Below are 27,401 nucleotides of genomic sequence, written 5' to 3' on the forward strand. Positions count from 1 at the left end.
TTAAAATTAGTAACAAGCCTTCGATAATAACAAACCTCAGACCATATTCCGTGTTGAAGGAATTCTAGCAGAGGATAATTCGGCGATAATGAACGAGCTACCTCGTTCCCACTGCGCTATAATTGCATCAATTTTCATAAGCTGGGAGAAATTTCTCGTAGCTTATTGTTGGACACACAACAACCAGTCTTACGGTATCTGAGCAGTCGGGTCGATTCCTGTCCTTTGCGGTCTGTCGAATTCTTCCCCTTTTCATCGGGATTTAGGGATTACACGCAACATTCTCACCAATATATATCATTTTAATTTTATCAACTGATAATGGATTCAATAGATGTAATGGTAAAAAATGTCAATGCGATAAGAATGGAAAAGACCATAGATAGGAGAAGAAAACAACCGGAGTCGATTCTAACCAAATAACAATATGAAAGGACGATATATTTTATACGTATACACAGAAATATAGACATATTATAGTTTTACTGATAACTCAGGTCTTCTTTCTTTTTATTTCTTTTTTGTTATTTTAATCTTGTTGTTGAGCGAGGGTGACCGGACGGTCAGTCCTGCTGGACCATTGTGCCCGGGCCCGTTAGGCACCCTAGAATGTTGGAAACGACGTGAGGTCAGCCAGTTTAGCGATCTGAAGCATCCTGTCCACCCGTGTTTCCTTGATATTCTCCCCGCCGACGTGGCTGACCCCAAGGGCTTGTTTCATGTGCCCTCCAGTCCGCCACACCACACGATCCGGTTGAGGAAGTCTCCTGCTCCTCTCCGCATCTCAGGCACTGGGACTCCGTACTGAGTCCGAGGTGCATCAGGTGCCCATTCGTGTACCAGTGCCCGGTAATAAGACCCATCACGGCTCTCAGTTGGGTCCTGTCTAGATTAGTGAGCGTGGCTCCTAAAGCGTGCGATGGCTCTTGGAATGGGGACATTTGTGTGAGCCATGCGGCTCTCCGTCCAGTTCCTGGATAGGTACACTTGGGGACAATGAATCTGAGACGGCTAATTTTTTACACTAGACAATTATGTTGGCAACACAGAGAAACCTACAGCGCCATAGTCGGCCTAGAGCGAAACAAACTCAATCTCAATAAACATAACATAACCCATGACCGTCGAATCTAACCTTAGAATACGTGTCAATCCAATAAGTCATTACCCCCGGAGTATTCTAAGGTTAGATTCGACGGTCATGGGTTATGTTACGTTTATTGAGGTTGAGTTTGTTTCATGCTCGGTCGACTATGGCACTGTAGGTTTCTCTGTGTTGCCAACATAACTGTCTAGTGTGAAAAATGAGCCGTCTCAGATTCATTGTCCCCAAGTGTACCTTACGTACCCCGGATATATGTCAGTGAGGCAGCCTTCATCACTTGCCCAGCGTGAAGTGCCCTTCGTGACTAGTTTGTATGCCAGCTCCTTGCCATGGATACCACTATGCACCAACACCCATATAAAGCTCACGTGATTGGCCTATGCCAGCCGTGTTAGCAGTATGACGCATTCCCGTGCCAGTACTGGCCTTATGATTTAAGCATCCAAGGAACTGATTGCAGCCCGACTATCGCTACAAATGTTTATGTTCTTGTCTTTGTAACATCTTCTCAGGATATACCTGGCACAGGCTAGTAAAGCATACACTTCGGCTTTAGCGCTGAAGCCGTGGGTCCCAGGGTGAGCGAAATGCTCCCTGTCGACGATCAAGGCGTCAAGGAGACTCACGTCTCGTCGTCCGCCCGCAGACTTTCGATCTCGACTTCTGGCTTCATTTCCATCGAGCTGGTCTCCGTGGATGCCACGTCGTCATGCTCTTTTCTTGAATCTAAGTTTTCCGGTCCCAAATCCATGAGAGTCCCACGACTAAAAAAGGAAGGAACGTTCCACCCCCTAGGGCCTTCCCTGGTCGTTCTCCTATCCGCCACCTGGAGTCGCGCTCGATCGGCGTTCAACCTGTATCCCTCACCCCGTACGGGGCTTGGGGTCCGAGTATTTTAATCAGCTTGAAAATTCTTCGACCTGTGGAATAATTTTGATTTATTTTTTGATCCGTGTTACAGGCAGAGCAGGACGCACAGCGTCGGCTTTCCGACGCGTACGTCGCTTTTACCGGAACCACCGCCGGCCGGAAACGTTGGAGCACCGCCGATACCGCGTCGCCATTCCGCAACCCCTGCGGTAGGTGATAAAAATTTATGTGTTCAGTTAAGAGCGAAAATCAACCATGTGTATAACAATTTTGCAGCACTGATAGACGTGGCGGAACAAAAACCAATGCAATGAAAAAAGACGTTCATTACAGTTGTGTGTTAAAAAAAAATGCTGCTCGTAAGTCATCGCATTATAAGTTTGACGTATATGATATCGTTGAGTCTTTTTCAACAAAATATTTTAATCAATCACACGAATGTAAGTACCTATACCGTTCGGAAAAGAGTACAGATACAAACCAATTTTTGAGTTGACAAAATCTGTACGATTCATTATGGGTCAATAAGATTTTTGAAAAAATGAAATCAATTGGAATGGGTAATATAAAGTTACCGTAGTGATTTTTGAAAAATTTTGGACGCTTATTTTGGTATTATGATACTTTTGAAATAAGTATTCCATGGTTTCTGTTACAAATAAAAATTAAGCTTTCTAAACTAAGACGTAACGAATTTTGAAATTTGTTTACTTAAACACGAGTTTTTTTTTTTTTTTTTTGTTCTAACAATTTTAGCACTAACACTGGTCAAAAAGGTTTGTTTCGGAACTTTGATACGTGTTCGAGTTTTTAGCTAATTTTTGATTTTCTTGCTTCCGGGAATCATCTAAAATGTCTTTGAAACAGCTTCCGCAACGCATCGTGAAACTCCGTTTCCACTTTCCGTGCAGTTTGTTTGTTCCTCCGTTCGTTTGCTTTCGGACTCCTTGTTCATTAATTTACCTTAAAAGCCGCAACAGACGGATATTCTTGGTGAGATCAGTTGATGAGGGCCGGACTTCTGTGGTTCATGGTCGTATTTCGAGTCTCGTTAGCTTCGAGGCGAGGCTTTTAGTAGTTGCAAATCTCCGTGTTGGACTCGACAAATTTCTAGTTCTCATTCGAAGGGCTAATGTGGTCAATCCTCAGGTTGAACCGTTACCTTCGAATCGTTGAAACATAATTAGAATTGTCCTACAAGTTTTCGTTAAAAGTACGCTAGACGTAAAAACAAAAGATTGACGAAATGAAACATAAAAAATCAATCACAGGCCCTAAGATTTTCGGTTGAAATGTAAAAAAAGTTCCAGTGCTGTTCTCTGAGACGCTTTGGAAAAAATATTTCTTCCGAATTCAATTTTAAAATTGCTGAATGTTTCATCGAAACGTAGCATTCAGTAGCTTCTATTTTCATTATTGCGTAACTTGACTTCAACTGTTGAAGTTAAATCTTATGCACTCATCTCAGCATACGCAGAACTAGAACCATTTCAATTCCGATTCGATTACAAAACTATTAAACGTAACAATCAAAACTTAGCGTTCATCACTTTTTTTATGATGAGAAATCTACACACACTCGCAAATAATTACGTAATTGGATAACATGTTTCATCACAATGCAAAAATGAGATTGTTATGCTTGAAGTTCAGAAACCGCAGAAGTGGGAAACTTATCTAATTTAAAATTTTTTAAAAGATTGAATCCAAATTTTGTGTACGGTAGTAATTTTTCGTAACGAGGAAGTTCAGCCATAAGGGCATTATTGGGTAGTTGAGTTAAGGTGTCGTCATAATGCAAAACTAAAACCTAGTTCATTGACGTGCGATTAGAATTTATAAAAAACGTGAATTTTGTTTCGATCGAAAAGCTTTCCAAGACTTTTCTTTCAAGGTTTTGTGTACACAATAAAATATAAACTTAATTCAAGTCCATGTGCTGTCACAACGCGGAGAATAGTTCTCGCGCTTTGCTTTAATAATACCGTACATGGGCAAGTTGACATCGTTGAGACATTCGAATTATTTGAGGCACACAGTTGAAACTTGGTTAATTCGATTAGCTGCTCGAAGATTTGCTGTTCTTTTTGAAGGGCTGAAATTCGGGTTCACAAAGTGCTGAGGCTTTATTCAACCCGGTATTTCGGGAGTGATCGAGTCGCTCGTCGAGGTCTAGGTGGAAGTAAAACCCTTCGGATCGTGACCAGAACGCACTAACACCGGGTAAAATTCTGTCGACGGTGAGGCGGAACACGGCCGCTATTCGAGGAACAAGAGCGATTTTCGATAATTTTGCTGACAAGTAAAATTCCCACCCTCCTGCCTTCGGAGCGTGGAATGGGGGCGGAAAGGAGGGAAGGAGAACTTGACACTTAGTAGAGTTAAATGGTTTGCCCGAAACTTTTCGTCGACGGGAAGCTCCGGCAAGTTTCTACGTACTTAACAGGGCTGCTTTGCCAAGAATTAACACTGTTCGACAATTTTATTACCCGATGGTCATACACGGATTATTTCTTGAATTACTATATTTTTGAACTACGGAAATAGCTTGAAAAATACAAAGATACGTAATACTGGGATTATGAAGATAAGGATTAAATATTAATGATTCATTTTAAATCCCTTCGAAGTTGATAATTTAATACATTCATTCGGCTTCACTTTTCAATGGCTCATTATTTTATTCAGAGGACTATTTTCTTTTTTCAGTAGTCCATTTGATATGACGTTTTCTTTTTGACACGGTTATCAAAATCAGTGCAATGTTGTAAAATTGAACTGACTTAGCGATTTTAATATGATGAAAAAGAAAACTATTTCAGTCAATTTTTTAGAAAACAATCTTCTGAATCAAGAGAGCCAACGTAGTGTGAAATAGAACAAACTCAATAGAAGTTTGAAGAAAAGCATTTCGATATCGATTTTTCATTTAAAATTGCTGTATAGTGACAAAAAATACAGTAAATTTATTCGATTTGACTCTGTAATATGTCTCTTGTTGTAACGATAACCGTTTTTCACAAGATGACTAGAACGAATCTTTTTCGTTTTCATGGCAATAGTGAATTTAATATCGCTGTTTCTTAATAAAAATTAATATCAGTGCAGTCTTGAAAAATTGTATATTTGCATATGCCAACATAATGAAAACAACTGTCTTGGTAGGGATGTATAAAACATCGTTCTCCAAAAAATAAGGTAAACATTCATAATCCAAAATTCAATAATTCTTCGACCGTTTTATACCGATTTGAAATGAACAATCAATATCGAGGCTCTCATTTATTACTTTTATTTTTTTCTGTTCTTCTGACATACTTAAAAAAATATTGTTATCTTACGGATATGTAAATTTTATATATTCTCAATGTCTGAGTATCTAGTAATGAAATAAGGGATCAAATATCGATTATTGAGTCACTTGCAGTCCGCCTTAAAGTCAGTGAATCGGATTTCCGCAAATGCGATTTGACTTCTGCTTCGACTTCTACTTCTACTTCGTTTTTTATTTCCATTTCAGGCTTTTTGTCCAAACCATCAGCAGCCAGTGTGTCAGCCACAACAATCAGACACTCAGAATTCCACTTTACACCGGCACCACAACCACTTTAACACAAGGTCACTCAATTTATACTCACATTTATACTCACAACAAATTTCACCCATTTTCTGTCGTTTTTTCTGCATCGAAAAACCTGGTTAGGCTGAAAGCTATGTTTATCTTTTTGCAAAACGTTTTCGACACTGGGGAACCAAATAAATTACACCTCCCTATAAGTCCAATAAATTTTTTTGCAACAAATTATCACTCGATTCGCAGGCAGTAGAATCATACGGTTATATTGTTTTGAACAATTTGAAATAGTCGAAAAGAGAGGAGGGAACAATATTTGAAATGGGCATACATTGATCTGCTATACATTGGAAATGATGAGTAGATGAACCCCTTACACCTTAAAAATAAGCCATGTATAACAGTGAAATGCCTGTGACCTGAAAATTTGCGAATTGAGGGAGAAATTTGTTGCCTTATTGCGCTTATTGAGTTGACAAAGAATGAAGAGCGTTCCAGTAATTCAAGGATGAAGTCCGGTGAAATTACAAATTCCTGCAAGTGCCTGTCTCTTTACAAGTATCGCTCGAGGAAACCCGCGACGACGAAACCTTGCAACTAAATTCTTTCTCAACTCTATCTGAGAAATTTTCGGCAACAATATCACAAAGGCGAATGAGCTAAAAATTAGCAGGTCGTTGAAAGACGCTGAAATTTCACCGAGCAGTTCTGCAACTGGATGAAAAATTGGATATTAAGACAATTTCATAAAGCACGTAGGATCGCGAACACGACGATTATTAATAGATCCTCGATCATTTAACGATCGAGAAAACAAGTAATTGAAACTCTGAGCTTTTCCGACAGATTCTAACTATATCAATATAATTTCATTGAATAAGCCTAAGTCTGGTTCGATCCATTTCAGTCAACATGTTTCTGAATATTGGTTTAAATAACGTCTGTGACCGTGAAAAATTCCTCATCTTTTTCAAAAAGTCCTTATCGTCAAAGATTTTTGCAAAAAAATTTGAGACAATCACAGAGTTATTCGAGTTGCATAAAAAATAAAAGCTGTCACCTGAGTTGCAGTCTCATGATTAACTATCATATTTTACGTCACTCAGTTGTAAAAAACAAAGTTGAAATAAAATCAAGTTATAACACACCAAAATTATTTCTGTAATCAAATTTTTCCACATCGTCAACCTATTTTCATTTAAAATTCATCCGAATATTGCAAGCTGCGAATCGTTGGTATAATTTGATGGTTCGTTATAATTGGATCGTACATTTGGATAGCAATTCCTTTCGTTTTCTATGCAACTAGGATCGTAATTACAGCCATGGAGTAAGCTTGAATTTTTATATGAGAATAGTGAAGTTCAGTGAGGAGTTTATTTTGTAAAAATTTTATTTAGGGATTATACTGACTAAAGTCGATCCAACCATGCAAGAAAATACTTTGTTCATGAAACTTTGTTCGGTGTAGTCGAATCTACGTGTGAATTGAATACCGGGATTTGCGGGTCCGGGATTTTTCACTTTTTTTAATCGCGTATTTTGGAAAATCACCTTCAAGTTCAGTTGAGAAATGTTTCTAAATTTTTTAAACAACGAGAATCGCGAGAGTTACTCGCAATTTTTTGTTGAACCATCGAATGACAATGTCACAATAACACTCGAGCACTTATAACTTTTAATATTTTTGAGAATGTCGTGAATAAATTTTTTTTCTTTATTTTTTATGGGAACGAACGTTGCATTGTTACATATTGTCTACCACTTTCGATGACGAAGTGAAAGAAAAAATTTCTTCCGTTTGTCGCGCAGGTGGCGCCACCGCCGATCCCGCTCCGAGCCCCGGCGATTCCGAAGCGATGCAAAAACGAGCGTCCAATACCGTTGCAAGTCCAGCTCCCGGCAGTCCCGCGGCGTTCGAATCCTGACCGTAAACCGGCGGCGCAATTCGGGCAGCCAAAGGCGGACCCAACGCCGCCAAAACCCGAACCAAGACCGACGGCAGCGAAGAGCAGTGGCGCTGTGAGTCCGTGGCAGCAGCGTCAGGAGGAACGGAATCTGATCGAGCTTGACAAGGCGTCACGTGACCTCGATAAGCGGCTGCAGGAGCGAACCGGTGAGCTTGGAAAGCACGCCGGCGTCGAGCGATTGAAGTTCGAGGAGCTTCAGCGAGCGGCGCGTGATCTGGAGCGCAGGCTGCACGAGAAGCCGCTTCCGGTTCCGGCCGAGCCGCCGGAAGTACCGGAGCGCGCGAAGTTTGAAGATCAGCTAAAGTCCCGGTACGATTCGGACATGGAGAAGGCGAGGAACATGCTTCAGAACAGCTTCGGCAAGCGGGAAAAGACCACCGGCGAGAAACTCGAGAAACTTCCGAAGGCCACGCAGACCAACATCCCACCACCGCTCAGCGCCATCGTTCAGAGTCCCGTTCCTAAGCCCATAAGCGTTCGCCAGGACAGCAATGTGTCCTCGGACAGCTTCAGTCAGACCAGTTCGCCCAGCTACACCAGCAAGACCATGGAGGCACCGCTTTTGCCCCATAAACACGCCAACGGGAAAGTTCCAGGTGTGTTCAAAAGGGTTCTCGATTCCAAGAGACATGTCCGTTTCTTAGAGATTTACTCGCTTTGGGTTTTGTGCAGTTTTTTTAACGATTTCAACTCCAAAAATCTCACGTACGCCATCAAATTTGAAAATGGATGAGATTTTGAAGGGTTCCGAGAGATTTCAAGTGATTCAGAAACATTTGATAAGTTACCAAGTAATTTGACAAGAATCGATGAGGCTTGATCATGTACTTATGTGATTTCGAATGTTTCAAAGAGTGTTAAGGTGTTTTGAGGAGAATTCATGTAGTTCGAACAATATTTCACTTGTTTTCGTAAGTTTAAAAAAGTTTTCAGGTGGTTTAACAAGTATTTATGAAGCTCGAATAAGATATTACGAGTATTTCAAAAATTTCATAGTGTTCTGTAGAAAATTTATGGAGTTTAATCGAGATTTTTCATGATTTTGAAACGATACAAAAGTTTCGAAGTGAGTTGAGAAGAAATCATGGTGTTTAAATAAGATCATACGTGATTACAAAAGGTTCTCAAAGCTGTGTCCTCACTTTTTGAAATAATTCATGGATATTTTGTTCAAACATATTGGAAATAATTAATTTTTCACCAATATACTTTTCCCACTCTGTTAGTCAATTGTTGTTGCCTGTTTTTAGGAAGAGCACTTGTACCGGAGCCAGAGAATCCGCCAGGAAGTCCGATCACAAAGTCGATGAGCACGCCGGCCAGTCTGCAAACAATCGTGCGATTTCACAACGGAAGCAACATGTCGCTTCATCACAGAGTGAGTAAATTCCAATAATAAAATCCGGTCCTTTTACAGACTGCTATTTCTTGAAGGATAAATACAGAATTAGAAACGTTCTCCTGCCATTTTGTTCGCTTGTATTTTCTGATACAGCGACAATCATCACGGACTGTTATTTATGGTAGGTTCTACTACGGTATCGATTTCCAACCGCGGTACCTACTTGTCAGTCGGTGGCAACTTCAGTTTTGCATTCGGAAAGCCTCGTATATTGTTTCCATGAGAGAGAGATTAATCGTTGTGAACGTCGGGTGAATTGTGTAAGCCAATTATAGTGGCACGTAGAGTAACAAAGTGTATGAAACTTTACGATATCATTTACGTGCATACTATAAAAAGCGTTATGTTTGCGCGTTATCTCAAGATTCAGACGAATTCGAACGTAGGCTTCTGAATTATCTCTGTAATATTATATGGAACACAATCTGAAGTAACCATTTTAAGGAGTTAAGTGAAAATGAAGTGAAACTTACTTTCAACGGTGTACTTGTTAAAAGCGCAAATTACTTCTGACTACAAGCGCTCAGATGCAAGGCTGTACGGTTAACCGGTTTAACCGGCCAGAACAGCTAACTTTATTAATTAGACGATGGCTTAATTCGTTTCCTAGCTCGTTACTCAGATATCGCGTAGAATCGTTCGAATTCGTTTCAAATCACGCAGGAATTGCCGCAAATCAGTGAAGAATCGCTTAAAACTGTTTCAAATTCAATGAAACTAGTTTGAAACCATTTCTAATCAGTGTGAAATCGCTTTGAAATCATTTAGAAATTATTTAGAACCTTCCGAATTAATTGGAGACTACTTAAAAATCGCTTAAAACTCTGTGTGATTAGTTTAAAAGCATTTGTAATCGTTCTGAAGTCGCTGGAAACCATTTACAAAACACTTGAAGCTCTTCGAAATTAGTTTGAAACCGTTTTTCCGAAACGGTTGAAGATCTTTGAAACCTTCTTGAAATTAGTTGAAAATAGCTTATAGTCATTTTTCAACCATACCGTGGAATTGGTCTCGGCTTTTCGTCGCTTATTAAAAAGCACTGCAAACTGGTGCCGTTAACTGATTGTATGTCGGAACTCTACGGTACGCTGCAAATATTCCAGTAAGAGAAATCGCGCACTCACTTCGAAGAGACAGGGCTTTTTGAAACCTCATCTTGTGGAAGGGAAGCATGAAAAGAGGGGTCGAGAGATGAACAGATTGAATAAACGTTATAGGAGGGTTCTGGAAACCTGAATAACTCGCCTGCGGAGATAAAATAAAAATCGAGAGAAAAAAAAAATGTTGTCTAGATAAACGTGTTCCAACATCAATTACCGAGCTTCTATCGTTTGATGTTCGAATAAAAACATTTTTTGTCATCCCTACTGCAGAGCTTACATTCAGCTTAAAGATTCTCTTCTCCTGAAAAGATTTGGTAGACCTGCTGATATCGGCATTAAATCTTCATATCTACCACTACTTCTTTCGTGTTGATTCGTTTGAAAGCTTATGAGGGGCTGGCAAGTCATCAATTATACGTGCGACGCGACCGTACGAATAAGTTGAAATTCTTGCATTCAGCCGTTTTGAGAGACACTTTATACAGACCTGCTTATGGGAGGGTGGATTCTATTTCGTGAGAAGGATCGTTAACGCACTAATCAATTCTGAGATGTCCTGAGAAGTAGACACTTCACCCAAGCGTATTGATAGTGTTAGATTGACCTTAGTCAGTGTGGTATTGACGCAAAATAGCGTTAGACTAACATGGAATAGTGTTGGATTGACATCGGATAATGTTATACTGGAAGAAATATCACGTAATTACTCGACGCTACATGCTACGAAATAGTAAAAATCACACAGGTACTCCGAAGTCCTTAAAATTAAACTCGTGGTTGAATTGAACGCACAAGACTTTTGCTATTCAGAGGTCTTCGATACTTTTCAGCTTTAATTTTTCAACTCGTTCATTATTCTGTCTTCGTTGCATTTCAGTATGTGAGAGAAAGGGAAAGAGGAAGTTATAAACCTTTTTCAATTCCATCTCTGTATTGCATTGGCATTTTTTTTTTTTTTTTTATTTTTCAGCATGATACTTTCTCTTCGTTAAGCTCTGCCGAGTATGATGAATGCAAATCAGAGTTGTATGTGTAAAAATAAAAATATCAGATTTTTTCAGCTCGCCGAAACAATACGACAGTGATGGAAATATATATGAACGCGCGCGCATCCGCGCACGTGGACATAAAAAAAAACGCAATCAAAACATGTAAAAACAGATCAATAAATTCTTGTTCACAAAGTGCAACGAAACCCAAAGAAAGAGGAATGAAAAGCTTTTGACTCCATTGAATGAAACTCTACATAGGATCGAGGTCTGTGAATTCCTGCAGTAAAACGAACCTATAAAAAGAGCTGGTAGAGAATTATTCCCATTTATTTGCTCGTTTCGCACACTTTTCATCAGCGTTAAAAATCCAAGTCCTGCTTTGCATCCAAGCAAAACATATAGGTTGAAAGCCGAACCGCAAGCGCCATAACTTTGTTGTTTAACGTTGGGGTGAGCAGAGAGTGGAATTACCTCTTACTACTCGCGGCTCAAGTGACTCTCAATTCCATCTCGCTTTAAGTAAATTTCGGCTTTTAATCGCCGAGGGTTTTCGCACGCCCCTCCAATTAGCTTCTGATAAAAACACTCTCGTCACTTCATCGCTTCAGAGTTTTACACGAGCTAATTCACCACCAATTAACCGGGGTGATTTTCCTACCACCAATTCACCGCTTCACACAACCCCAAAAAATCTGTACAGAGAATTAGGGATTTGTTTCAAACGCTTTTTTTTTTTTTTTAAACAATCGACGATAAACGAAAGCAAATTCCAGAACTCATTGTCCAGTTCAGGAATTGTTCTTGGAATGAATCTTCGAGGTGTAAAAACAAACGGTATGGCAGTTCAAACGGGTGGCAAAACATCTTTGAAGCGTTTGCATACTCTTTTCATCGAGCTAGAATCTCCATCTATCCATGAACTGCGTTATGCGGAATTTTCGAACTAACTTATTTTATATTTATTCAGATAATCAGAGATATAAGGAGACCGAGCAGTCATTACGTGACGACAGGAAGACTGCGTTTTAGATTTGCCCAAGTGCTGGTCAACGCCGTGGCTCTTTTTGCGATAGCAGGTGGCCTAGCAGCGTACTTTAAATGTGAGTAAAACTGATCGATGTCATAACTGAATTTTCGTGAAAGCCTGCAATCAAGCTTCAGATAACTGCAGACTCGGCGACTTTAAACCAACTACGTGACAGTTATTATATTCCAAGCCATAATAATTCGTCCTTTGAATGTTACGGTTTGCGGTTTTCTCCGCTCACAATCAGTAGCGTTAATAACTTGTCACAAAGCCAGATTCCGGATACAATATCGAACCAATTAGCGACCACTTCCACCCGAGAAATTTTCCACACTGCATTGGTCTCTATGTATGCACGATGTATGTAACGTGTAATATTAATGTTCGGGAAATTGGATTCCAATCGACTCGTTTAATTGCATAGAACTCATTTTGCCGAGAGACCGTAAAAAGCTTCATTGCACTGTATCAATTGCACTGACTTATTTCATGAGTTGTACTACATTTCACCACTAGTGCCCATTTGCTGAGCATCGATTTTGATGCTTCAAGTCATTCGAAATCAGTAGTACATATCCACCATTCTTACATGAAAACAAACCGAATTAGATTAATTCTTCGATTAATTAATTCTCACAAAAGTCCAATAATCATCACTCTTTAACTACTTGTATACGTCATACTTGAACGAAGTGACTTGTTCAAAAAACCACATGAACAATACCATCGAAGGATCGAAGTGGTCAGCCAAATGATCCAGTGGCGTTTGTTCTTCCTCTTGCAGCTTACCCAGCGTACACTGTGAGGTTGGAAAACAATACTGTACATTCGACGGAAATGGTGATAGCCCCAGGACCTCCGAAATTTGAACCACCGCTGAAAAATCCAGCACCAGGAATCTGCCTGCCAGTGATCGTCAGCTTCTGTCAGTACCACAAGGTAAGAGAAGTGAAGTGAACCGATTATTGCCAAATCACTGTGACGAACGAATGTGCAATCCGCCTTCTCGTTTCGTTTGCGAAAAAATATTTGGTGCACTGAAATCCAGGGGGTTCGACTAGTTCGGATGAAAACAGACAGCATTGACCCGCATGCACACGTCTATCCATTTGAGTGTGCATCGCGAGCACTCGACTGGATCCGGCAGTTGGAGTTTCAGTTTCATTCTCTGCAGCTCGTGAACTCCTCCGCTCGAACTAAGGGCTTCATCCAACTCCAAATAGTCGAACAATTTGATAACTCCTACAGAGGGTATTGTTCAAGGTCTATATACTTGGTCCATTTCACTCAGGATCAATATTCATTACTCATATTTAACCCTATGAAATACGTCATTCCGAGTGGAAACACGAAAGTAAGGAACTTGTCTTTGTCGAGGAGCAGGAAAAATTTGATACACCATTTGTGGCACTTCGACTGTATCAATTTTCGCCACTTTTGCGAACTTCTGTATTCGCTGGTGCGACCTTTGATCTCATGGATTTACTCAATTCAATACTGATATTCAACTTTGAAGTGGTGAATCAAAGCACCATTGTACGATTGGTGACCATAATGCTCGGTTAAATGTAATAAATGTGGTCACAACCGGATCAAACGATGTCCACAACTGATCCCGAGTCGACCTAAACCTCTCGTATAAATAGGCATCGTTCATCGTTGACACGTGATTGTTACAGATCCCGTACAATTTCACCGTATTCCCGAACTACATGGGCAACTTTGGACAGAGGGACGCTCAGCACGAGCTTGAACTGTACGACGCAGTTGTCGATGTGCGCTGCTACGAATTGGCAGCCCTGTTTCTCTGCAGTGTGTTTGTGCCGAAGTGTGGTGTACGAGGCCAGGTGGTTAGGCCATGTCGCAGTCTCTGCTATCGTAAGAATTTTCGACTGATTGGTGTTTCCTTCGATTGCTTATTCGGCCAATGCTGTAAATTCGTTCCTTTTTGAAGAGACCAAACATCGCTGCGGGTTCTTCCTCGAAGTGTTTGGTCTCACCCTGCCCGAGTATCTAGAGTGCAACCTTTTTCCCGAGAATGCTGACCCCGAGGTTTGCGTTGGACACCGCGAGGTCATCGAAGCGGCAAAAAGGGCGGAGAAACCCGGTGAGTAATATCTTTCTAGTGGAATGATGATTGTGCTCCTGTATGAAAAAGACATAATGGGGTGTGTACGAGCAGATGGTTGAAAGGGTAGGTGAATTTATATCCCGACAACCAATTGCTTCATTCGATTCGGGCTTATCTGATTGAAAAGCATGTATATTGAGCTTCCTTTGCGTATTTTTTTCTGATACGTTCATTTGATAGAAAGCATTGTTATTAACAATAACGTCAACCATTTTTCTCAGCAATGTGTAGTGTGATGCCCAGAATATCTCAAAAACGGCTCAAACTGATTGACTTTATATCTATAGACAATATTTGTGGATTCGTCACGTTCTTTGCAACGATCCAAATTTGTTTTCCTTTTGTTTTTTCATCAACCTAATAATAACCGTCTGAGGACGTGGCAAAACGAATTAGCTATCGAAGAACACTGTCTTGTGAATTCAAAGTGGTTAGGTTGGTTAGGTCCTTTTTAGAGTTCCGTAACTCAAAAAGTAAAAACAGAACCCTTGTTGGAACACTTCGTTGTCTGTCTGTTCGTCTGTCAAGACAATTTTTTTAGGAACTGATAGAAGTATCAAGTTGAAATTAATATCAAATACTAAGATGTACGATCTCTTGGAGGTGTAAGACATTCAAGCTTCCAGGTCAATGGAATCAAACGATGCGGCCATTTATGTCACATACTTTAGCACTCGCAAACTCACTCATCAAAACCTATAGGGTACTTCCCGTTGACTTAGAATCATGAAATTTGAAAAGAAACAAGGTCTCACGGCACAAGTAAAGGGAAAAGTCTCAAAATAGTTAATCTGTTGTTACATAACATCAAAGGAAATGATCAAGTTTATACGAAAACCTCAGGGCGCGAGTCCTACTCACACTTGTCTAGTTTTTTGAGATATTGTGAGTAGCGCGAAACATGTCATCCAGCCAAGTTATGTTCATGCTGAGTTTCAAATATATAAGAATTTCCGAATAAACCCGTTATCATTTTTTTTTTTTTTCTTCTTCCAGTCCGTGTTTTTTTTTTTTTTTTTTCAGCAAAATGCATTTTGCATGGGGTATGTCATGCGGCAACGTCGAGAACGAACTGGGAAAACAAAAGACGGGCTTAACGACCGTTATAAATATCTCACCAAATCTATTGTCCACGATAACAATGATCCAAACACTGCGGAATACCTCTTGAAACGTTATCCCGCCGCTGTCACCAATTTTCGTGCTCCAATTTCAAATGGCACCCGTTTCCTTCCGCGAGAATTGGCGTGATCATGGAGTTCAGATTTGAGCGATTTGGGAAAACAATTACTCAAATCAAACTTACTCGCACAATCGTTTGTGAACGGTTTTCATTAAAAAAAAATGGTGTATCCTGGGTTGTAAAAAATTTTCATGAAACGATTGCGGCGTGATTTTATCACATTTTTTCTCGAAATGCATTATACTGCCGAGGCGGAATTGATTCCGATGATTTTTCCGTACCACTCTACAAATTCTCATACCCAAGAAAATTCGGTTATTTATATTTCGTTTCTGATTACCTCTCGAGTGACTTCATGATGATATATAATGCTGCAATACGGTTGTTACCAATGAAACCAATTTCCAAGAATAGGTACTTCAGTTAATTACAAACAGCAACAAGAAAGGAAAGAAAAGAGCCAGAATCTGACAGTTTCAGAAAAGAAGACTCGGAGTGCGAAATTAACTATAATGGGGATGATAAGAAAATAATAATGTTTAGGGGACCAGTTTAGAGAAAAGTGGGTCGAGTAACGATCGAAGGCTGCTGCGGTTACGTAAGAAGGTAAACGATGTTCAGTACCAACAAGTTTCACTTACGACAACTGTGCTTATATAAACAGACCGAGCATTGGGAAAAGGACTTGATTGTGAAGTAAGCTCGAAAAATTCGAAGAAGCCAATTCCACGTTGCTTATGCAGCGGTATTGAACCGAAATCAGTGTTGGAATCAAAACAATACTCTGAGCAATTTACAATCGGTCCAGGATAATTGATCCGCAATTTGCAATTCCGACCCCGGAATCCATTCCGCGAATAAGATTTCTGCACGATTAAACAACTGTCGATAAGAAATTATCACCGAAGCGCGATCCCCTGGGAAATTTACCAGAACCCCTTTATACGTTTTCGGACAAACTTGCCACCCCGGAATATTTGCGACTTCCTGGAAACGTTGAAGATGCTTTCGGTTTCTTTATCGTTTCGAACTGTTTCACAACGATCACGTGACTCATCGCATTCTCGAGGGTTGAACTCTCACCCTGAATCAGCTTTGAGTCTTTGGCCTTGTGGTTTATATTTTGCAAGAAAAAGCGTTCGGAATATTCCGGTTCATCAAAGCGTGGAATCGCATCCCGTTTTTAGGTACAGAAAAGGAGGTCTGACTTTCGTCTTGAGTCGATCCGCGCCGATCTGTCTCTTGATTGCTGTTGGAGACAATCACGGAGGATCGAGATTCTTTCTCAATTTATCAGGTGTGTGTAGTACTTGGAGGATGTTTTGTACAGATTACCGGGATGATAAAAGAAGCTGAAAAGTTAAGAAGAATCGCAAATGGTCCATTTGGCTACCCTTCCTGCTTTTTCTGGCTCCTTCCACGACCATTCGATGATCAATAAATTGCGACAAAGCGGTTTCTTCTTCCTTTTCTTCAACTTCTTCACCCTCTTTGCAAGGTCCGTCTCTGTTTCATTGGGCAGGGGGTGAAAATGTCGAATTAATAGAAAATCGAAGTGTCGCAATACCCAGCTTTCAAAATCTCAGAAATCTATTCGTTGAAACTTTAAAATCTACATAGCCAAAGTGTAAAATAGTGAAGTATACAGATCACCAAAATACAAAAATGCCAGAATTCCAACGATTTCATATTTTAACCCTGAATTCAAAATGGATTTTGAAACAACGATATAGTTGTCAATGTTCTATTTTCTGACCATTTTACACTCCGACCTCGACCAGTTCCATGTTTGGCGGAAAAAATATTCACGTCTCTATTTTTTCGATAATTTTGAAACATTTCACCTACTCTCTCCAGCGGTTTAATGTTATATCATGTATTTCGCGATACAAGATGTTCACTTTTGCGAGGGATGAGATAGCAAAAAAAAAACACGAAGCACATGTCGGGTCCTATCGCGAATTCTTTTCATTTGCCACACGCTGTCACCGTCGTACAAAAGTTCACCGAGACCCCCGACCTACCGCTAATGCAAATCTAATTGTAAAATCCATATATTGAACGATAACGCTGTCAAGCTAACCGGTGGAAGCGGCTGTTATCTAACTTCAAAATTCTCACTTTTCTACCGGCAATTGTTCCGCACCCTCGCTGTATGCCACAGTTTTTGTGTTCAAAGACAAGAATTATTTTTCCTCATCAATTTTTATCCGGCTCAACATATTGTAATGTATTTCTCGGAATAAGCATGATCGCATTTGTCTCATTTCATGTTATTATTTTGAATGACATTTTTACCGGAATCTCACCTCTCAAAATGTGGCTGATCATTCTTGGGTCAAAATTGAATATCAAACTGTCATAATTAACATTCTGCTGTCATAGAATCATCATGCTATTCTACATAATATATTCATGAACAGGATTTTGGATAGTTCGAGATTCGAAAATGCATGAAAAGTCAATTAAGAATTTGACATGTTACCTCCGTTGTCGAAAATTGAAAAAGAATTGATCCCGTCGGAAGTCCAATATATTCGAAACATTTTTCCTCCTTTGTCTGCAAAGTAAGTTTTAATGTTTTTGCAACATGAGACATGAACCATTACAACGATCCTGAACATCATCCATTCTGTGCCAATAAATAACAACTAGATTACAAAAACAGGAATGTCAAATCATCGTTCGAAATATTTGAATTAATAAAATTTTCCAGCGGGTGAGTTGCGATTTGAATATCGATTGCTGGACATATCTGTGTATGGAATTTGTTTGCAAGGCTTAAAAGCAATGGAAATTATTACATATTTCTTTATTTTTCGTTTCTCTTGGTGCATTTGATGAAAATGCAAAGTACACGCTGATTGAAATATTAAAAGTCTTCTTTCGTACTTCCAGTCTGTACAAGCGGGTTTCAATGCGATGGTACCCGATGCATTCCGGTTGATTGGCGTTGCGACGGTCACGTCGATTGCGCTGACCAATCCGACGAAATCGGGTGTGGCGAATGCGGAGCCACGGCACCTTCGACCAGCGACGAAGAATCCCTCGCTGACCCCGTTCTTCACTGTGGAGAGAGACAATGCATGTCCAGTTTACACGTCTGCGATGGAACCACGGACTGCCCTTGGGGACAGGACGAAAGGAACTGCTGTAAGTGAAGCTTTGTTCACTAAAAAATTTGCTAATTGTTGTGATCGTTGAAAAACAGCGAGAAACCGCTTCCATTCATTCATAATTGTTTGTAGAAATCGCTTGAAACCATTCCAAAATCATTTGAGACCCTTGGAATTCATTTTAAAATACTTTGCTATTATTCTGCAACTACTCCAAACTACTTAGAAGTGTTTTGAATTTCCTCGGTATTATTCTTCGAATATTTATAATTATTTTTAAACCTCTTGAAGACATTCAAAATGACTTAGGAAATGTTCATGCCCGTTCAAAATTGTTTTAAAACCATTTGTAACAATTTGAAAATCGTTTGTGACCACTTTCAAGTCTTTAAAACACCTTGTAATTAGTTTGAAACAGCTTAGTTCCTTGTTGTATTCAAAGAAGTTATTAAACAAAACACCAAGCCTGTTGAAACATGTCGAAATCAGGGACACGGCTCCATACGAATTCGAGATATTCGTCTCGAGTATGCGTTTTGGGGCAAAATGCATACATGTTTCAGGATTCGATGTAAAATTTTGCAATTATAAATAAAAAAAATAAAATAAACATCACCAAACATTTGTTCTCGAAAACAAAGAAATTGTTCACCTGAAAACCTGTGGTCATTTTTAACAGGTTGACTTTGCAGTCAGAAAAGTCTAAAAAAAATCACAACACGTACACAGATGTCACATCCAAATCTGTAATTTTTTTATGGTTTCCTTTGTTGGAATGGCGTGGAAATCGGATAGAACTAGAAGATCACGCTGCTTTCAATTTACAGTGTATAAGTAAAGATAGAGGGGTGAAATTTGGGCAAACTTGGCTGCTCATAAGAAGGAAAAGTTTGGAATAACGCAATCACAAATCGGTTAAAGGACGTATTTCATATGCAAACCCGGCTAGGCTCTTTTACAAATTTTTTGTCACCGTTGATTGCAATGTAACTTGAATTCCATGAAACTATCCTCTGAGATTAGATAAAATTGAAATCCAATTTTTCAAAGTATTAGACAAAGATAAAAATTCTTATCGATCAAAAAACATAGAGAAATCACGTATTGATCCTGTGGTTTCAGTAAGACTTAGCGAGCGGAACGGTGACATTGGTAAAGGACGGTTGGAGATTTACCACGCTGAGAACGGGAACTTCTCACCAGCCTGTGTAATGAATTGGGACGCAGAAACCTCACCTCATCAGATATGCTCATATCTTGGATACAAGTGAGTTCGTCTTACACTGGAGCATTTCGATTGCGGAATGATCTGGAAGTGTTCTTGGCGGTGCGCGGTGTATTAATCGTCCTAAAAATCTCAATCTGATCCAACAGAGTCGCAAACTCGTCGGTACTGTCCAGAAATGGCACCAACGTCTCGATGCCACAGCGGAAAATCGAGACCTCGGTTCAATGGCGGCTTGCTCAAAAAACCAACACCAACATTCTCAAGGAACTCCGGCGCTGCACAAAATACGAAAATTATCCTACCGTTGAACTGGCCTGTTCGGAATACGGTAAGAGTAGTCAGGAACTGAATGAACGATGATTCAAATACTTAACCAAAGAAAAAGACAGTCCGGAAATATTCGAGACAATGTTGCAATTATACTAGAATCTACATAATATCGTCTTAACATATTCACAAAAAAAAAACAATAGTCCAAAACTTCTGCAATATACTCAAACATCCGCTGACGGGGTTTCTAATTTTTTTGAGTACTGTTCAACAATCCCCAAATTCTCGAAATTGACATTTCGAGTTCTGCGATACGTTATTTTTCACACCGTCACAGGATGCGGAAAGCGAAAGCGCATCTACGGTAACTCGAGGCCTCAGGCGAGGATCGTCGGTGGAGTTGAAGCAGCTCCCGGTGATTGGCCATTCCTTGCAGCGCTTCTCGGTGGACCTGAACAGGTTTTTTACTGTGCTGGAGTCCTGATTTCCGATCAGTGGGTTCTGACCGCGTCACATTGCGTCGGAAAGTGAGTTTTCAATCATATCTTTGAGTCGTTCTAGTTTGAATCTTGATGAATGTGTCACCAACAACCCTCGAATTATGGAGAAAAGGAATAAATTTTCTACAAAGTGTATCCAATTAATCACTGAAAAGTTCAGGCAATCTCAAGATTAAGAGTTTTTTTGCGAAAAAGTATGAAGAATCTTTCAGGTTGTTAGACAAACAGATGTTGTCACCTCAAAGCACAAGCGTTCGAATCCCACCGCTGTCACCAATTTTTGTTCTCACATCGCACCGAAAACACATCATATTCAAGTTCATTATCCAAACTCCTTCAACTTCTTGGAAAGGTTTACAATTCATATATCACGTCAACTTTATTGCCTTATTTTTCACACACGCATTATTACACTTATGATGTCCTCGACCTATCCGGTGTGAAGGAAGAAATCTGGCAGTTTCAGCCACTCCGACGTATCCGGATGGACAATCCAGCTCGGTATAACAAGACGCCACGCTCATACTTACCTCGGTCAAAAAGTCAAGGTAAAGCGAGTCGTTCCTCACCCAAATTATAACCTGGGAGTAGCTCACGACAACGACGTCGCTCTTTTCCAGGTAAATCCAACGCTTACGATTTTGTATTTGTAGACATGACGGAATTATCCATTCGCTACTAACAAATCCAGTTCAATTTAAATTCTTATCAGCATTAGGACGTTAATCTAAAAACTCAGAAGCCGTTGTCCACTTTCAGAACTCTTTGTTTGACTTGAACATCACCCTTTTCAAGTGATTTGTTTTCACACGGCGTCTTAATCACCGTCTTGAAACATCGTGTTCAAGGACTCGTTGCTTTTTTCTATTACATCAGATCTTGCGAAGGCTAAAGTTTGTACAATCTTTTCAGCTTGACAGTCGCGTTCAGTTTCACGACCATCTAAGACCTGTTTGCTTGCCAACTGCGGACATGGAGCTGACGCCCGGAACACTTTGCACAGTAATCGGTTGGGGAAAGAAGGAAGACACGGATGGTGAGCAATCAGATTAGATGAGGCTCTCTTGAACGTTTTCGTCAAATTTTTGCCGTAACATTCGTCGTTTCAGATCGAGTCTGAAGCAAAATTAGAACGTTACACATCGTATCTCTCTGTTACAGTTTCGGAATACGAGCCGGCCGTCAACGAAGTAAACGTCCCAGTATTGAACAGAGAGCTCTGCAACCTTTGGCTCGAACACAAAGAGCTTAACGTAACCGACGGCATGATTTGCGCCGGTTATCCAGAAGGAGGGAAAGACGCCTGTCAGGTGAATAATTTCCAATACTCCCAAATTGTTAAACAATGATTCCCGTGAAAAAAATAGATTTTTTAAAGTCAACAAAACTCCTGACCTCGACTTCTCAACTTTCTGCCCAGAGAAAACAATGAAACTTAGCAAATTCATTTTGAGTGATCGACTGCGCATGCGCAAAATAATTGAAGTCTATTGGTCCGTGAGATCGTATCGCGGTGATATTTTCGTCTGCTAGGCAGGGGAACCAACTCACTGGAAACGAGTCATAGAATATCAAACTCTCTCACGTCGAGTGGCAAATCGAAATCACGTTGTTACGATGACCCGCAACAGTCATTAGTCCTCAGTTAGTCAACAACGAAAGTTTTCTTGTCAAGTTTTTCAGAATTATTTGAACAACTATTAGAGATCCGCTTAACCGGAACAAAAAATTCTCACCACCTACATAACTTTTATAAGCGGTGTTTGACAGTTAAAGCTTCAAGTGGCCAACCAGCATGAAGTAACTAAAAAGTTCGCGCACGCGCAGTCAGCCGCTGTATCTGTCATGTTTGAATGCTTTATTTCAGTTTAAGTTAACCACGGGTTTCAATTTTCAATTTGTTTTACCACTTCATGAAATATAAAATGGGAACATTTCTGAAATGAACGGGGAATTGGATTGCCATTTGAATTACCAGCTGGATGTTCTGTTGTATACATTCAGACAAAACAAAATTCAAAACGAATTATATGAATTGCTAAGTAAATTGAGTTTATTGGAACACATTGAATGAATGAGCAGAAAAATTCTTAAATGGCTATTAAAAATTTCATAATATCAAATGTCTTCAGAAGAGTGGGAAAAAATTGGATGAAACTCGTAAAAACGAAAAACCAATATTCACAAGAATTATTAAAATTGCGATATAGCTTTTGCCGATACCAAAAAATGAAAATCTAATACTTTACGAAAATTTTGATGAGTCGTATTGAATTCGCAGGGTGATTCAGGGGGGCCACTTTTGTGTCGAGACAAAAAGGACCCGGAAAGATGGTTCGTTGGCGGAATAGTGAGTTGGGGTATAAAATGTGCTCATCCAAAGCTACCGGGTGTTTACGCATACGTGCCAAGGTACGTGACGTGGATCCACAAACAGATCGCGAAATACTCCGACAAAGACAAGGGGTAACGAGAGCTTTGACGAGAAACTTGATATAATTTAAAAACTGCATGTGCAGGTATACTTATGCACGCGTTCTACGTCTGCGCGAAAACATGATTACGCTGAACGAAAACGGTAGTAGAAATAGAGAAGAAAACATGATAAACCGAGGCAGTAAATTATATGCCCGAATTTGGAGAAGGGACGAGGAAAAAAAATAAAAAAAAATAAAAAAAAGAGAAAGAGAGGGGAAAAATACGCGTTCGGATAAAAATCGAATTATTTTTGAACGCAGTTGTTTTCGTCGCGTCTATTGATTAAGTAATACCTGTGCACACATAAATATATCATACACATATTATACATATATACATGTGTGTACATATGTAATAGTTTTGTTGCAACTCAAATGTAAAAGTAGGCAAGTATGGCCGCATGCTGAAAATAAACACAACACGCTATTTCTCAACGAATGACACGCGTGTTGGGATTTGGCGAACCATTTCTCCACTAAAGAAGAAAAACTGTTTTTGTCCGCTTATAAAGCAAATAGCCTCTGTACGGTGGCGCGATCTACCGCCCATCACGTAAATGTGTCTCGTGAATCGCGGTAACTTAACGCTGTAAATTCCCTGGGTTGAGGTTATGTTTTCGCCTCCTCATAACTTGAATTTTTGCTCGTGCATTTAGTTTGGTTGTCGTGTATCTTGTAATGTTTTACCATAACCGTTACTTAATTGAGAAATCATACGATTTGCTCATTTTCAGCATGCGACTAATTGCCTAATTTTACATTTCCATTGGGAAAAACATTACGTGCAACTCGTGAGCAAAACGATTCTGAGTTCGTGCGGCTAACTTCACACTCACTCGGAATCGTGTCATTTGCCCACTATTTGCACAATGTACTATTCTACCGTGCTGAATAGAGTGTGGAGAAAAATAACAGTAATATAGAATTAGAAGAATTAAAACACAGAAGAAAAAAAAGTAACGATACATTCCTTAGTTTTCCGATCTGATCAACAGCGGCGAAAATGTTGACTAGCTGCAGTATTTTTAAAGCCCGGAGAATCTGATGGGTAATAATAAAACAAGTTACTTGATAAAAACAAAACTACGCAAAAGAACAATCAGAACAGAATTTGAACGAAATTTAAATTCTACCCAGAAAAAAATATATAAAATAAGATGGAGACAATAATTCAACTTCTGATGTATAACTCTTGGCCTGAGGGACACAAGCACTCAAAAGTGAGAAAAAAAAAATATATATATATATATACATCTAAGCATCTGAAAACGTGACAATAAGAAAATATTTTTTGTGTAAGGAAAATGGAAACGACAATAATTATAATTATAATTATAATAACAATATAATTAACTACAATATTGATGATAATACCGATAATAATAATAATAATAATGATGATGATGATAATAGTAAATAAATTATATTAGGCAATTGACAATAAGAAGAAGAAAATTGGAATGAAGCAGAGGAAAAATGAGGAGAGTAAAGTGAAAACTAAAATTAGAAAGAAGAAGAATCGTTTCTACTTGGAATAGACGAGGAAAAATTAATTGGCAAGAAATGAAAAGTGAAACGTAGGAAAATGTGCATAGTGCGAATAAGCCATATAACGTCGTAAAATTGTGCGAGATAAATCTTTGATTAAGGGGCCGTGAAATTGGGTCGAATCACGTATCCATAAATCTTTCTGAGGACAGGTAGTTTATATGTTTAAATATTAGGCCGAGGTGAAGCTGCTGATCCGTATATTACCGTCGTAATTTGAAGAAAATTTGGTCGATAAATTATGCCGCCTATAAATTCTCTCATCCCAAAAGAGGGCAAAATTACTCCATCTCAGTGTAATATCATTATTTTTATAAATTCTACCATTTTTTCCGTCATGATTTTTTTCTGTTTTTTTTTTTTTTTTACAAAAATGTCATTCAAACCTTACGGTCTAAAGATATTAATAATCAGTCTTGTTATTAGTTTAATTATGTTAATTCTGTTCATTTTTGCGTATTACGGATATTTTTTTAACACTCGCAAAATTGAAAATTGACGTATGCAATCCTTAACCAAACAAAACGAAATTAAAATCAAAGCAAAGTATGGATTAAAACATTTTATAACATCAACGTAAGAGATTGATAGCGAAATTTTGTTGGCTGGCTTTCGCGACGATAGAGAATAATAACGACGTACAAAAAAAATGTAATCACAAAATGTTTGATTCACCTGCGTGACGTGCGATTTTTATCAATGATATATGATACTGAGATTGCGGTGTGAAAATTCACGTTTTTTTTTCAACAAAATGAATATTGAAAGAAGAAGCAAAACTGACAAAATAGAAATACCGAAGGGGAGATAGGTTTGAAATTCATTAACGAAGATTGATTAACACTTCGCAATGTATCCTTTTAACATTTCACAAATTGGTTTGGGCTTTCGAAGAATGTAAGAAAAAAGTATTCTAACTCGATTGGAAAAAAAAAAAAATCACGCGCTAGCAAAATTTTCTTCGAAATTTATAAAACTTGCGCCTTGTATCACAAAATACGTAAAAACAAAACAAATGATTACGTTCCGTGAAATAAAACTCACATTAACTCGAAAACGAGAACAATCAATAAATGAAACACCATTGGTTAAACTGCTGATTAAAAATTGAATATCTCATCTTTGTTGTTAATAACTAGCGATATTTTTTATCTTGTTATTTTTCAATTTCTATTCTTTTTTATCATTAATAGGGTAAAAATTTATCGACAAAATTTTCGCAAGAGCATCGGTGCGATAAATCAAATTCTATATAGAACCCGCGGTAAATTAGCTTTACATATATTTAGATATGAATATACACAGAACGAATTCGTAACGACTGCATATTCCCTCGTCTCGTGAAACTTAATGCGCATGCGCTACGATCCGAGAGCGACTGTTCGCCAGGGCGACCAACCGTCATAAATTTAGACGACAGTTCGCCCCGATTTATGTTACCACAAAAATTTTGCCAGTTGTCGGTTGCGCTCAACTCATTACTGTCAAATTTTTGACGTTACGTATATGGCGGTGAACTATCGTTTGTGACAGTTATTCACCCTGGCAAATAGCTGCTCTGGAGTTCTATTGCGTGCGTACTAAATCGAACAGTTGACGGAACGTTCCAATCGTTGAGGATTCACTCTGTATACCTGTTATACATGTAATACAGTGTGAAAATTTAGAAATGAGTGCACAATCATTACATGTAACTCGCGACCTAATTGTTTTCCAACCCTGCAAATCATTGCGATAATTTTTTGATTTCTGACTTATTTTTCATAAATAAGGAGAAATTTTGTCATGAATCGAAGAGAAACGATACTACCAAACGGAAGTCATTCATGGCAACGATGTAAATATACAACACATTTATTATACTGGGTTATTTCCGTGAAGCGTTCCGTAACGACTCCTAGTTCCAGGCAATTCGGGATACACATACACTCTGGCAATGAGTATACTCTGTTCTACGAGAGAACGACACAACGTCACGCAGGTTCGGGATAGCGAAGCTCACTCGCAATCAGTATCGTATCCAGAATATCGTGCATTTGTCCCCTACGCCAAAAGTCCACGCTCTGTGAAAGACCTAACAGGTGAAATAACGTGAACACAGCGGTCTCATTACATCGCGAATAAATTTATTCCACTTCTTCGTCAATATGTATTTATCGAACAGAATAACAAAGCCACAATTCAAAATTGACAATTCCGAACACACTCGCAACGTTGCTGACGATTGACGCTCCACGGTTTGAATTGATTTGAAATTAACCGTTAGGTTAGGAATCAATCGTTAGGTTTGAAATTAACTATTAGCTTTGGAATCAAGCGTTAGGTTTAAAATGAATCGTTAGGTTTGAATTTAGCAATTAGGTTTGAGTACCTGGGTACCCTTGTCGGCTATACTCGGGTCTGGTCGGCTGCGAGACCAGTTCGGTTACCTGGAGAGGGTAAAGTGGGCGGAGCATCGAACTGGATCTAACCACACCGAACGCGTTTGGCTTGGTAAGCGTGTCGATCTCTCGTGGAACAGAGTTACAGAGCTTCAAGTTTCACAAGGGAGACATAAGCTGCGCGCTAGCAGAAGACCGATGGCCAAAGTCAACCGGTGAAACTCGAAGCTCTGCTCAGAATGTACGTGTATCCTTGGGGTGGTTCTTATTTGCCCGATGTTCGAATTTCAATTGTGCCGCCCCCTCGTTTGCTTCTAAATTAAAAAAATTCATATTTTGAGCCTAATTTGAATGTCCGAACTTAATTTTTACCATCCGCTGTAACGACGCGAAGTTTTCCACTTATATACACGTGATTTTTATCTTCTAATGTTATTATTTTACTGAAACATCTAACCTTGGAGGAAAAAAATTAATTTTTTATGGATTTGACGGGGATCGATGCTACTTTCAAGGCGAATAAA

The 27,401-nt window shown here is 39.2% G+C and overlaps 1 protein-coding gene and 1 long non-coding RNA gene across 4 annotated transcripts in view; both read left to right on the plus strand.

Annotated features, from left to right (window-relative positions):
- The window catches only part of LOC124182814 (atrial natriuretic peptide-converting enzyme-like), a 90,461-nt gene extending 67,253 nt beyond the window's left edge, over positions 1 to 23,208 (plus strand). For 2 of the 3 annotated variants that reach the window (XM_046570534.1, XM_046570535.1), the window contains exons 4-19: positions 2,067 to 2,184; positions 7,362 to 8,115; positions 8,770 to 8,897; positions 11,984 to 12,116; positions 12,828 to 12,982; positions 13,723 to 13,921; positions 13,998 to 14,150; positions 18,256 to 18,510; positions 19,596 to 19,740; positions 19,848 to 20,029; positions 20,309 to 20,498; positions 20,917 to 21,091; positions 21,384 to 21,507; positions 21,633 to 21,781; positions 22,753 to 22,883; positions 22,991 to 23,208. In XM_046570534.1, coding sequence (XP_046426490.1) covers positions 2,067 to 2,184; positions 7,362 to 8,115; positions 8,770 to 8,897; positions 11,984 to 12,116; positions 12,828 to 12,982; positions 13,723 to 13,921; positions 13,998 to 14,150; positions 18,256 to 18,510; positions 19,596 to 19,740; positions 19,848 to 20,029; positions 20,309 to 20,498; positions 20,917 to 21,091; positions 21,384 to 21,507; positions 21,633 to 21,781; positions 22,753 to 22,883; positions 22,991 to 23,135 — 3,136 coding nt within the window. In that variant the 3' untranslated portion in view covers positions 23,136 to 23,208. The remainder of the gene's footprint in view (positions 1 to 2,066; positions 2,185 to 7,361; positions 8,116 to 8,769; positions 8,898 to 11,983; positions 12,117 to 12,827; positions 12,983 to 13,722; positions 13,922 to 13,997; positions 14,151 to 18,255; positions 18,511 to 19,595; positions 19,741 to 19,847; positions 20,030 to 20,308; positions 20,499 to 20,916; positions 21,092 to 21,383; positions 21,508 to 21,632; positions 21,782 to 22,752; positions 22,884 to 22,990) is intronic. The other variant, XM_046570536.1, reaches the window with a different exon arrangement.
- Positions 23,209 to 24,361: 1,153 nt separating this feature from the next.
- Positions 24,362 to 27,197, plus strand: LOC124182555. The gene is made up of 2 exons (XR_006870806.1): positions 24,362 to 26,781; positions 26,820 to 27,197. It is a non-coding gene; the product is annotated as an uncharacterized LOC124182555 (long non-coding RNA).
- The last annotated feature ends 204 nt before the right edge of the window (positions 27,198 to 27,401 follow it).

The sequence above is a fragment of the Neodiprion fabricii genome, chromosome 5 (genome assembly GCF_021155785.1).
Source record: "Neodiprion fabricii isolate iyNeoFabr1 chromosome 5, iyNeoFabr1.1, whole genome shotgun sequence".
Taxonomy (NCBI): domain Eukaryota; kingdom Metazoa; phylum Arthropoda; class Insecta; order Hymenoptera; family Diprionidae; genus Neodiprion; species Neodiprion fabricii.